The sequence below is a fragment of the Corvus hawaiiensis genome, chromosome 3 (assembly GCF_020740725.1).
Source record: "Corvus hawaiiensis isolate bCorHaw1 chromosome 3, bCorHaw1.pri.cur, whole genome shotgun sequence".
Taxonomy (NCBI): Eukaryota; Metazoa; Chordata; class Aves; order Passeriformes; family Corvidae; genus Corvus; species Corvus hawaiiensis.
In genome coordinates this window covers 117,660,658-117,673,733 of record NC_063215.1, presented here as the reverse complement: position 1 = coordinate 117,673,733, position 13,076 = coordinate 117,660,658, and the positions used below count along the sequence as shown (strand labels likewise).

The following is a 13,076-nucleotide window of genomic DNA, read 5'->3' as shown; positions in this document are numbered from 1 at the left end:
GGATCAAAATGGGCTGTTGAGGGTTACGTTAAGCTGGAACAAGTGGGGGTTGTGGGACTTGTATATTTGTGTGGCTCCCAGAAAGGGCACTTTTAAGAATTGGAGGCTGTGAAATTCAGGAGAGGCTGGAGTGAGAACTGGTTGGAGAAACCAGTTGTGATGAACCTTCTAGTTCAGCGATTATGAGCTGCAGTGTGGTAAAGGGTAGTGAGATGTGTCCTCTCAATACCTCATTTTAAATGATATCCTCTTGCTTTGGACTAATAGTTAAGTTGGAACAATCTTTATTTTCAGTTGCAGTATCTTTTTTTTGTCCTTCTCTAGAGCTAATCTTCAATATAACATATAAGACAATATAAATTGCTATTCACAATCTCTTATTTTGCTTTGTTTCTGTTAAAACCAAACACCCCAGTCAAGGTCTCCTAGAGCTATGTTGTACAAACACAAGGAGATATATGATCTCTGCCCCAATTTGGGATAACGAGTCTTTGGCTCATTTGCTTGCTTCAAATGACGGCCATCTGTACCCATTCACTAAACCCTCCAGAAAATGCAGGAAAAACCAGGCCAGAAATAAGTATAAAAACCTAGGTCCAAACGAAGAAAAGTCTGAACTACCAGAATATGAAAATAAAAAATAAAAGAGATTTTCAAAGTGAAAGGTGACACCATCCTATCTTCTCCATTTGCATTTCACTTCTACTGTGAGTTTGAGTCATGGAGCTCAGGACAGACATGGCAGGAATCTGTATCTGCCTCCTTCTGCCACGTACAAAATGAAAGCTCTTGGGACATCAGAGAACACAAATTTACCATGATAAAAACATTTATTTACTACACGTTGAAAGTTCATTCCAAAACAACAAAAGGAATTCATTTCTCAGGCTTAACATTGTAGATGGTAAAGACAACACCAAGAGCCATGTCTTTAACAAAAAACCAGAACATAGCTGTGTAGCTTTTATTTTTGTTAATACTGAAAGCATTAAAAACCCCAAAAGAATGGAGCAGAGAGTCTTTTACACAGTACAGCACCTTCCCCTCAGAGTTCAGGGGGCTTTATGCACTGTGTCAGTACAGCAGCAGGAACAGGCAGCTCCTGGAACTAAAACCTATGGGGAAATACCAGATCGGGACAACCGCCTGCCCTTACACAAACATCTCTTCAAATTCTAATGGCAAGCTCAAAGCTGGGATTGTCAGCACCTCTTGCTATTATTGTGCAGAAGTTGGCACCCAAGAGTTCATTTGAAAGATGTCTGCAGAACTGCCTGCTGCTAGTGCAGGGGATTTGGGTTTTTCAAGTCTCAGCAGCACACACATTAAACTGTTTCACTACTTGGCTTTCTGCCGCTGTATGAGGTAAATCATCAGCTGCTAAATCTGTAGATGGGATGGATGATTGGGACGGATCATCCTCTCTGCTTAAAATCCATTGGGAAGCAAATGTTAATATGCTCCCCTCCCCACTTCTGTGGGTCGCTGCTGTACTGCACACTCCCAACTGCCTGTGAGCTGGTGTTGGGGAAGCACTTGGGAGGCTCAGTTGTGAACAACATCATAAAAATTCAGAACAAAGCAATTACCCCTGCCCTACAGATCCTGCACAATCTGTGACTACAATTAAATTTCATGTTTCTTTTTCCTGAACTGAAGCTAGGTTGATCATCTGCATCCACTGCAGTTACTTAAAGGAGCTGGAGCTACACAGCACCTTGTGCACTGAGCCCACTCACTCCTTTCAGCTGTACTCTCTTTATGGATAATACCTTTAAAAAACTTGAACCCCCAGCTTTGCTCTGTGAATAAAACAGAGTGTGTCTTGCTCAGCTTAATGCACCTTGGATTACAGCTCTCATCTGACTGTGTTCATGAGAGATAATGGAGGCAGACAGCTGGCCAGGCAGCCTCTCACTGTGTGAAATTTATGCTACTCTATTTGTAGGTGATTATAAAAACAACTTTTCAAGGTTAGTGTCCAGGTTTGCTGCTGCTTAGCACAGGAACAGGAGTCCAAAGACTTTTTTTCTTGTTGACTACCTTCATTGTGAGTTTTTCTCTTTTTTTTTTTTTTGGTTGTTTTCTCTCCCTTAGAAACATCAGGGTCATGAAATCTGATGGTTCATAGTTTTGCTGAAGGACATTTTCAGAGTCTCACAAAAACACACCAAGGTGATGGAGACAGTGAGCTTTGAATGTGTAGAGCAATAACCCAGAGCTAATTAGTGGCTTGTAGTTTTAAGGGATGATCAAATGCTGGGTTCTTGTAGGAGACTAAGTGTGTACCATACTGCTCACTCTGAGGTTTTTTACATGCCTTACACAGACATACAGACAAAATAATTGTGGTAATGAGAAAGAGTCCACTTGCTGCAGACAGAGCAGCAAAAACATACTTGTAGCTGGGTTTTGTTTTAAATCGGGTGCACGAATTACCTGGAATTTCCTGGCCTGTTGTCTGGCTCGACCCTGCTTTGTTGGAAGCAGTCACGCAGATGTGGTAAGTGGTGAATGGCAGCAGGTTATACAGAGTGTACTGCCTGGCCGTGGGGTAAATGTTGTCCATGACAAACTGCCTGTCCTCGTTGTCTTGGGCATGAAGTATCAGCTCATAGGTGTGCACAACTGAATACGGGGCACACCAGCGTATCTGTGCAGAGCTGTCTGTGATTTCAATCACCTCTCTGAGCCTGGGTGGGTCTGGAACCTCATCTTCGCTCGATGTGCCAGGACATGAGCACTGGGATACGCTCTGGAGTTCACTGCACGGCTTCTGCAGGTGCCTGCAAGGATTGTAGTCACAGGCAATGTGTGCCAGCTGCACCGGGGTTTCCTTTGGTTGTTCTTCGTAATCGTAGTCATCAACGTAATGTGGTGATGGTGTGGTGGGTGCGGGCTCTGACCGGGCGCTGCTCCTTGTGGAGTTCAGCTGTGGGGGACTCGTTCGGGGGGCACCTTCCATGGCATGGGTGGCAAAGGAGTGAATGTGATGGTTGGTGGTGCGGGAGACTGCTGTTGCTCCAGTGGAATAATCACTGGTGGTCTGGTTGAATGGCCCTTCCTGGGGAAAGGTGGCGTCGGTTGTTCTGAGCCCTCTCTGTAGCTGTTCTGTTCCAGTTTGACTTGTGGAGCTGTGATCTGAGGACTGAGCAAAGAGCTCTTTGAGAAAAACTGGGAAGGAGGTTACGGATGCCAAGGAGGGGGGATTGCTTGTGGATTCAGAAACTGCCTCCTCCTCATGGGAGGAACTGTTGGCCTTTGTTAGCATTGGCTCCGTTGGGTTGGATGCTGCCGTGCTCATTACATTTCTGTGGATTAGGGAGCTGGTGTAAGTGTCTTTGGTTAGCGTTGGGTTGGATGCTGCCGTGCTCCATACATCCCTCTTAGTTAGAGAGCTGGTGTAAGTGTCTTTGGTTAGCGTTGGGTTAGATGCTGCCGTGCTCCATACATCCCCCTGGATTACGGAGCTGGTGTGAGTCAAATCTTTGGTCAGCAGCGCTGAGTCCGTTGTTACTACAGCAGTGGCATCACCACTGGTGAAGTTGAAAGCATCGTGATCAAGAGAGGCCGTGTTTGAATCCGGCAGTGTAACATTGCTCTCAGACTGGCATCTATCATAGAGCTCCAGCAGTGAAAAAGATGTTGAAGGTCTGCCCGAATCTTCTTGGGATGTGCAAAAAGTCTCCCAAGCCCTGCAGAGGGAAACCAGAATAGTCAAGATTCACAAGAACATTACAAGTTTCTGTAGACTGCTTGGATTGGAACTGGCAACCTGCTGTCAAAACCATCTTTATATTGGTGAGGATGTGAAACCTAGACCAAAGCTAGGTTGTTTTAGCAATAGTCCAGGCAGCTTTCCACAGCACTGACTGTGGAATTTAGCTGGTTTTGGTTTTATAAGGTGCAGGAATATCTTTTGCCTGAGGGGAAGCACCCTTTGGTACAATGGCTGTGAACCTTAGCAAAGGGCATCGGGATTCAAGGCAACTTGTTTTAAAGAGTCAGACTTTAATGCCACAGTAACAGGGGAACACAGGCAGAGACACGTAACAGGATTCCCAGGATTCTTAATTCACCTGGCTTAGGCAGCTGGAGGTGGGCTGAGTCGGGACTTTCAAATGACTAAAATCGAATTCTTTACTTACTCAGACACTGAAGTTTTGGTAGGTAAAGAATGCAATTGCTAAACCCATCCCGATGACAAACTATCTAATTTCAACAATCTACTTCCCTGCTCTCTGAGAGATTTGATGACAAATCTTCTTGGTGGCCTTTCAAAAGGAGGAGAGACCATTTATATGCAAATATTTCTTTTAGCCACAGCTTACTGTAATTAGTCTGTAAAACTGTGGGAGAGCATGAAAACAATAGGTGAGAAATGGTGCTATTTGCAAGGGGTTTTGTTGGCTGCTGGTGGTGATGTAAGGTTTGGAAATAGCAGGGTTACGAGGAAATGATTTGTTAAATGTCTTCCAAAGTTTTTCAGTTTCTGCCCCCAGAGCTGGCACATCAAGACAGCTCATTTTCTATCTTCAGCTAATAGTGAAATATGGTCCAAACCAGAAGGAAAATATTCTCACCTTAAATCCGCAGCTAATAACACTTTATGCTTTGTCCCTGAAAGGGACATTATTTTGCATTTCTACCTCTTGTGGAAGGGAAGAACACACGAGAAATTTGAATAACTTAGACGGCGGTGAATGTCTGATCCCCAAACAATTTTCACATTGAAGCTGTGTCTGAAGAGCATTACTTTATCTCCTTGAGCTCACTTACTTTTGCAGAACAACTTTCTCGGGCTTGGACAGCAGCCAGGAGAGCTGGCAGTTGCACAGCAGAGGATTCCCGTACAAGCTGATGGTGATGCCATCCGATGAATTGATGTTCCAAGGATTAAAGGAACTCAGGTTACAGCTACAGGATGACAAATGCAGTAATTAGAAAACACTGAGCTACCCTCCAACAACTGGAGTGTGCTTAGCACTATTCCCAGTTCCCTTGGCAGTAGCCAGTTATGAAACCCACCATCCTGCGCTTTGCGTGCTCAGAAGATGCTCTCTTTTGTCTAGGACCTTTACTGCTACTCCTTTTACTTTGGGCATGATTTTTAGCACTTTGAACTGGTATTCCTGCACACATTGGAAAGTGCTGTGTAAATTCAGTAGGGCAATCAAATGGGGATGGAATCCATAGGGTTTTTCTTTAAGTGGGTTTCTTTTCCTGAAACTGGTTTCTAGGCACAGCCAGTGCTCTAGTGTTTGTTTTCTGATATGCTTATAATCTGGGTCGGTATTATAAAAATGTTTTAAAGTGCTCTCCAGATCTTTTCCTTTATACTGACTGCTCTGTGTGCACTTCACCTGCTCTTATTTGGATAAATCACTTTCAGACTTTTGCCCCTCTCAGTATTTCGTACCAAGAGGTGCTACCCCTAGAAGGAGGAGGAAACCATTGCTTTTACTAATGCTGAACAAGGAACTATATTAAACTCTCAAAGTAAAAGTGGGAGGGACAGGATTTTAGTCTCCTTCCCAGATACAGATTTTAGGAAATTGTCAGCATTCACGCTTTGCAGAGCAGGGAATCCTCAGTGACCTGCTTCTCCTCTGATGGGATATTGCCATTGTAGGTGTCGGAAGCCTGTTCTATATCACAAGTGGGATTCAGTGGGTCTGTGCTGATCTGAACAGCGCTGGATGAATTCATCCATTGGACAGGGAGATAAGGCAGAGGAGTGGGAGCACAATGGATACAACCTCAAGCAAACAATTAATTGTGCTATGAGTCCCATGCTGCCTCTTTGGGCTGTATCAGCTCTATCAGGCCAGATCACAGGTTTTACATGGCAGAGACAGCAAGTCCGCACCTCCTTGCCAAATCTCATAACAAACTGTTCAAGTCAGCTCCCAGGCACCACAGCACTGTGAGGCAAAGACAGCATTACGTAAGGAAGGACAAAAAAGAAAACAACTCACTTCTCAAGTGAGAGATGGCTCAGATGAGGAGCACTGTCAAACATCTCTGTCTGTACGAAACCCAGGGAATGGGAGTCCTGACAGTGCAGCTCTCGGAGACCAGGCAGAGACTTGAAGAAGTTGCTATTGAGGCTTCTTAAACGTGGCATCTTTGTCAAGTGAAGTGATCTGAGGTTGGGCAAGTCTCTGGCCCACTCTGGTTGAACTGAAAGAGAAAAGTATTTACACTTATTGCCTAAACAGAGGATTCCTGTGGATTTCTGCCTAGAAAAAGGATTTGAATTCATAGACATAAAGTATCTGTCACCTTCTGCAGCTACTGTCTTTGGGAAAAGAATAGAACAAAAATGAATACACCAGTGTATAAACACTCATGTATTAGAAAAATGCAGCTGCATTTTTGTAACATTCCCTGCAGGTCAGGCTGTCATAGGGCAGAGGAAAAGTTGGGGAAAAAGGACAATAAAGCTGATAAGAGATATGGAATAGCTTTCTTGTTGGGTGAGATTAAATGAACAAGGATTTCTCTGCTCAGAGAAGTGGTCTACATGGTCCCGACTGTTGCAAGAAAGGCAAATCACTTATTTCTCCTAGCACAGGAAAAATAGCCAAGAGGCATGAAACTGAAAGAATAGGTCTTGTACAAAAGGGCCTTTCCATCCCATGACTCATTAGGGTAACTCACTATCACAAGAGGATTAGGCAAATTCACAGAGGAAATTTGGTGGTGCATCTATTAAATGTGAGTTGGAGTGAAGCCTCTAGCTTGAGGAGCCCCGAAGGCCCTGGCTCTGCCCCAGGCTGAGAGCAGCTGGGCAAGGCATCTCACATCTGTGTGCCTCAGCACCTCAGCTATAAACTGAGGCAGGGGAGGCAGGCAAAAGGAAAGAAACATCCTGTGGATTGCTCAGGGCAGGGATTGTCTCCCCCCTCTGCGGAAGTATTTGGCTGGCTGTGGATGGCACAAAAAGCCTCTCTCTGTGCTACTCAGTGCTGCGCTAAAAGCTGAGTGTAGCTGTGGGGACAAAGAAAGGTTTCAACAGCCTGTCTGGAAAGAGAAACTAATTTCCTCCTGTATGTCCCAAAACTAATCCCAGGGCTGACAGGGGGATGACTGTCAGTAGCAGACAGTGGGATTAGAATTGAGGTGGGTGACTACACTGGGACAAATCGTCCTGTCTCATGGTGTTTGGTCTCTGCCCTTCCTTTGGGAGGCTGGTTTGCGTGAGAGTGCCTTGCATGCTTGGACCAGCTGTTTGCAGCTTTCAGTGTGAGGTGTTCCCCCTGCACTCCAGGCTCAGCCAGGATGGGAGCCATCATCCCAGCAAGGCTTCTGCTCCCCTGGCCTGACCAAGCCCCATGTTTACACTGGGAGACCCAGAAACTCACTTTTCTCAAGAAAGGTCCCGCTCAGATCAAGCACATTGATGGAGTTTCCAGGCCTGTTCATGGCCTCGTTGGGATCTGTGCTGATGGCAAAAGCAGACTCTTTAATTCCTCTGCTGTTATCCTGCCCGAGCAGCGTTGCAGAGAGGTTCAAGACCTGCAGCTGAGGGTAGCAGGAAAAAGCCAGTGGCTGGATTTCAATCAGTGGATTTCCAGCCAAGGACAGCCACTTCAGGTTAGGCAGGGCAGAGCCGTGGCAGGGTGGCACAGATGACAGTTTATTAAAGCTCAAGTCCAGCATGAGGAGACTGCTGAGGACTTCAGATCCCCACCTCACTGACCAGAGGTGGTTGTGCCTCAGTGAGAGGACACGCAGCTGTGGGAGGTTTGCTATCTCTGTGCCATTCACCTCTTCCAAGAGGTTGTTGCTGAGATCCAAGGTCTCCAGGGCCTCTGGAAGGCAGATGGGGAAAGCTGTCAGGCTGCTGTTGGTCAGCTGCAGGGTGATCCAGGTCCTGTTCTTCCGATGCTCACAGGTCATGCTGGTGAGATTAACATTCTCCCAAGGGTCTTCCTGAGCCAGCTGGAAAAAGGTGGTGACATCCCTGGATGCTGCTCTGCTCACTGGGCCATATGCCGTGGTCCCCACCAGCAGAGGGAGGATGAGCAAGGGTGACAACATCCTTCTCCGAGGTGCCTGCAATTTGCAAGATCTGTTTCATTTTTGTTGCAGGGAGGGGAAAACAAAACATCAACATTTCAAGCTAAATTAAAATCCCTCCAGGCATCTACAAACTATTTAAAAGTAAAACATTTTATAAGCCCTTTCCTATTATATCCAGACAGTGATAAGGAATAATTAATAGCTCTTCTGTAATTAAGCCTAAGTAAACATTAATCCTTGGGGACAGAAGTATCATGCAGTCTTAGTCTAAGTGTGCCTACAGTTTTTCATGCAGGAAGCACGAACCAAGTTGTATCCCACACCAGGACTCTCAGTGCCAGCAGGTTGTCCTGCTGCATTAGTGTCCAGTTTGGCCAGCCCAGTGAGAAGAGTTTTCCAGTGGGGTGATGCCCAAACAACAGGGTCAAGTGCGCCTGTGGAACGGGATTGTTTTCTGTGAGGTTGTCTGTGCAAAGCAAATGAATAGGTCCAAGGACAGAGGAGAGTTGCCAAACTTTAAAGCACAGGAGCCCAAACTGGGCTGAGTTGTGATGAAGTGGGCAGGTAAAAGTGCCTTTCCTGTGTTGGGAGGATTTTCCTTCCCTTAGAAGACAGAAGCTGGAACAGCAAAACTCCTGGACTTGTGTGGGCTCTGCTAGGGCAGTTCTGCCCCATTCTGAGGACAGTCACAGTGGGGACCCCAGAGGCGCTTTGGGGCTCCTGAGCAGCTGGCAGTGCCCCACAGCCTGTCTGGCAGGCAGTGGCAGGGCTGGGCCCTGCTGTAGGAGAGCCACAGACAGGCTGCACGGCCCAGCTGCTGGGAAAGGATCCACTGAAAATGCAGCTCCCAAACCACATTTCAGTGAAAGTGGTCAGAAACTGAGTATGCTCCTGCATCAGGGCCCCAGAGGCCTGAGTGCCAAGAAACATGTTATTTAGTGTTACACCTCCCTCTGTGCTCCCTCCTCCTCCCACCCCTGCTCTGGTCTTTGTCAAAAAAAAAGTCCTAAATAACTTGCACGAGGTTTCCACAGGTAATCTGTGTCAGAGGAAGGAATTAGCCTCAGCCTCAAACTAGTGCTTTTCTTATTGAGGTGTCTTTTTGTGCTTCTCGGCGTCAAAATGATCATTCCTCGTCCAAAAATATGTTACAGTGTAGGGTGGTGGCCAAAGCCCCACGTATTATGAAATATCTCAGACTTATTCCAAAGTGTAATTTCTACTTGCTGTTCCCTGAATGATGCCAGGTCTCGCCCAGACTGTTATCCTTCGCTGCCATCCCAGGTTTGAAGTAGGGACCAGGAAAACAGTATATACCGGACCACCAAAATAATGTATTTTGGTTGTCTGTGCCCTTTTTTGTCAGATGGAACCGTGCAAGAGGCAAGCGGCCTCAGGGCTTCCCGGTCACCGGAGCCGCTGGATCCCCTGCTCTGCTGCACACTGGCAGGGAGAAGATGGGAGGAATTGGACTGTTGTCTTCCAGTGTCAGATTTAATCTTAATCCTTGCCTCTAAACCGCATCCGCGTGCACGTACCTGTCCAAAAGTCCCGGTGCCTCGTGCCTCCGCTCGGAGTGGCTCCGACTGCCTGGCCTTGATTTTATACACTTGGGGTGACTCAGCCGACAGCGTGAAATGCCTCTTCTCTGTTCCCAGCTTTCCCTGCTCCCGGCTCTGCCCACAGGCTCAGGCGACGTTTGTTCCAGGCTCGCTCCCCCGCATCCAGCTTTGAGAGGGGGCGGCTCCAGGCAGCTTTCCCTGCTCCCTTGGCCCTAGCAGGAGATGGGTGGGAGGGCTCTTATTTCCCAACACTCAGGCAGGGCTGCTCCTGTCTGTCTTTGTCTAAGCAGAGGGGGGCAGAGGGAAAAGATCAGTGTCAATAGTCCCAACTCTCACGTCTTCAACTGACGGCGGGAGGGAAAGGAATTGTTGTGTTCCTTTGTTGGCAGGTCAGGACGATGTAAAGCTGAGGCTGTGCCGGCTGACATGAGCTTTGGTCTCTCTTTAGGCGCCAATGAGGGGCTTCAAGTGTTTAAATTTCTAAGAGTCTTGCTCTTAGGAGTAAATCCTGGAAAAGTTCAGGCAGGACAAATTACTTTCCTAAGGAGGCCCTTAGGATATGTCAAAAATGAAACCCTCACCTGCTCCTCCCGCAGAGAGGAATTCTCTCTGCCGATGGAGAGGGCGTGGAGCATCTCAGTCCCTGTGTGACAGCCTTGGGAGGTCTCTCCCGGTCCTGCTGTGCGTGGGTCGTGTCCTCTGTTCTGCATCTGTGTACCACATGGCTTGGGAGAATTCCCGTCCTGCTACGTCTCTCATCCTTTGCTGGATAAGTAAAACTGACAACATAAACCATCTCCCACTGAGGGATCTGCCCTGAGCTGGGTTTTTCAGCATTCCCACAATTCAAATAATAATTAGGTTGAGAACAGAGAATAAAGTCAGGGAAACGATCCCAGAAAGGGGTGAGTTGATGGAGATTGTTCCAAAGTAAAAGCGAAAGGGTGGTTGTTCTGTTGCTACTGTAAGACAACTAATTATTAAAATTTCCAAGGAGAACAGTAGTCAGTGCTTTTCCTTTATCGGGACAACAAAACAGACCCCTGACATGAAGGCAGCAGCGACCTGTAAACTTCGGTGCTAAAGTGCAGATAAAGGTCTTGCTTGCCCAAAAACCTTGAGTCTGCAAGTACACATCACGCAGACTTTATCTTTTGACCGTGTGGGTCATTATGTGCGTGGGGAGAGAGCCTTGAAAAACACCAGAACATCCAGAGAGATGAATGTTGGCCAGAACAGAGATAGGGGCTTCCAGTAGGACTCGCTGTAGCCATTGCGGTTCCCTTGGAGGCTGGGCGAGGTGCACATGTTGTTCCCTCGTGGAATGGCTCTAGGGCAAGACAAATGGTTTCCTAAATGAGGGGCTAATCCCACCATTAACCCTAGTGGGGCGGGCAGAGCGGGGCAGCCGGGCCCGGCACGTGCGCACCCGCAGGTACCTTCAGAGCTCTGCACTCGCTGCGGTTCAAAGGGCAAAGTGGAGCAGGTTACAAAAATCTGAGGAATTTGGTATAAGAGGTGGAAAGTCCGAAACCCTGCCTTCCCTCTGGCTTCGCAGAGCTGCTGGCTGCAGACCTCCTCTTTGGGAAGCCGAAGAGCAGGGAGGCGGCCTGGCTTTGCCCTGGGCTATGAACTGTTTGTGCTGTGTTTGCTGCCCTTAGCTCAGTATTTACAGACAGTGAATTTTCACTGCTTATTTTGGTATCTTACTGATTTTAATATCTTACAAAAATACTCCAGGAAAACCGGTGAGCCAAAAGCTGCCTTAATGTTAATGAGTTCAACCTTATTGACTTCATTTTGGAGACTGAGACAAGCAGACTGTCAGACTGGGAAAGCGGCTGCTCTTTTTGTGAAGGTGGAAGGGAGATGGAGGTTTTATTTGCCCAGAGGCGCTTGATTTCTGAGTGATACAGAGAACCTGTTGCAAGAGGCAGAGCATCGTTGGAAAACGAGCTTTTGTTATTTTTATTTTCCATCTTTGTTTCTGCTTTTTTGGATGCCCAGTTTTTGTGGCAGGTATTATATCTTCCCAGCTCTTTGCTTAGCTGCAAACTCTCATCACCTGAAAGACTTCTGCTGTGGTGCTACATCTCAGGCAGTTGCCCAGGTACTCGTGAAGGTTTCCCAGGGCAGGCAGAAGCCCTTGTTCACAAGTTTCTTTGAAATACCTGCTAACAGCAGGCAGAGATTTCCCTTTTGTGAGCCACTTTGGTTTGTTCTCATGTCGCCTTTTATCCTTTTTTCCGCTTTTCTGAGAGTTTCAGTGACAACCTGAGGGAGCGGTTAGCAAAGGCAGGCGTTCCTGTCAGCCTTTTTTCACACGGGTGATGCAAAGAGAGCTGAACCAGACGCCCCCTCCCCGGGGGTGATTCAGGGCTGCACAAAGCCCCTCTGCCCGCAGGAATGCTCGGGCTGAGCCCTGCATTCCTTAGTGACACCAAGATAAGCAGAGCTGGGGCGAACAGGAGAAGGTGAGGATGGTACCAGGCTGTAAAGTTTGAGGTGAATGTTTCTTACTGGCTGTGATCCAAGTGATGGTTAAGAATGAAAATATCCTGAAAAAAATCTGGAGAATGGCTTTTAAAGCCAACAAAAGAACTATTTCGCGGGTCTGTCCACAGAGCAAGCACAAGCAAGACATTTTCCTGTAGAGAAAAGGGGGAGAATGGAAGAACAGGATTTTTTAGCCGGCGGTTTTAGAAAACTACGGGGTGTGTGTCTCCTACTGCAGGCTGAAGGCAGTGGTGAAATCCCCTCCAGGATTTGATGTAAGAGCAGCAGGAGCCATCTTTGGTAGTGCTTTACCCTGACCTAGCTTGGGTTTAATTAAGCACCATGTACAGAATAGGGTTGTAGCTGAGCTGAGGTTTCCTGAAGGCTTGTTTTCATCTAAGTAACATTCCTGTCCAGGATTTCATCTCTGTATTGCAAAACTTCAGGGCAGACGCCCTTGTCCTGCTTTCGCTCACTCTGGGAAACCTCTCCCACATCTGGCACTGTGCAATTAATGATGTGGTTTCTCCAGCCCACTGAGCCCGTGGTCTTTAACTCTGTGTAGAAATAGGTGTGACGTGCCAAGCGTGATCAGGTTATTGCACAAATAAGGGAGGGTGTGGTACCGCACGTGCATTAAGGGAACATCAGGAGCCTGGCTGGGACGTGCTCGGTGACATGGGGTGGGATGAAAGGTTACTCGAAGCTGTGGCTGGTGCAGGTGTCAGGCAGAGCAGGCTGGGGTAGGCCTCCTCTCAGGTGCTGCCCACCATATCCAGCCTGGAATTATGGAAGTGCAGGAATGCCCTGGGTCATGCCTTCCCACTCCAGCCTCTCCAGGGTCTGCTTGTAGAAAGAGGAGCCACAGTCACATGCAGCACTGAAACCAGCTGGATAAAAAGCTTCCTTTCCTAAGTGTTCCTTACCTATTGTGAAAAAGCCTTGCAAGGTGAGTGGGGCAAGAAGAGACAGCTGAATGACCTAAAGAAA

General features: G+C 47.3%; 1 protein-coding gene across 1 annotated transcript; it reads right to left on the bottom strand.

The window, feature by feature from the left end:
- Positions 1-267: 267 nt before the first annotated feature.
- LRRN4 (leucine rich repeat neuronal 4) lies at positions 268-9,649 on the bottom strand. The gene is made up of 5 exons (XM_048299376.1): positions 9,567-9,649; positions 7,368-8,061; positions 5,979-6,183; positions 4,780-4,917; positions 268-3,695 (listed from the first exon to the last, which is right to left on the bottom strand). Exons 2-5 carry the CDS (start codon positions 8,044-8,046, stop codon positions 2,222-2,224), a joined length of 2,496 nt encoding a protein of 831 aa, XP_048155333.1. The 5' UTR covers positions 8,047-8,061; positions 9,567-9,649; the 3' UTR covers positions 268-2,221.
- Positions 9,650-13,076: the final 3,427 nt, after the last annotated feature.

What these genes read in the sequence shown, in the direction of transcription:
- LRRN4 (XM_048299376.1), bottom strand. Translation starts at nt 8,046, where the DNA reads ATGTTGTCACCCTTGCTCATCCTCCCTCTGCTGGTGGGGACCACGGCA. An exon ending in CGGGACCTTTCTTGAGAAAA is followed by an intron (nt 6,184 to 7,367) that starts GTGAGTTTCTGG and finishes TTTCTCTTTCAG; the next exon opens with TTCAACCAGAGTGGGCCAGA. An exon ending in GAGAAAGTTGTTCTGCAAAA is followed by an intron (nt 3,696 to 4,779) that starts GTAAGTGAGCTC and finishes TTCCCTCTGCAG; the next exon opens with GGCTTGGGAGACTTTTTGCA.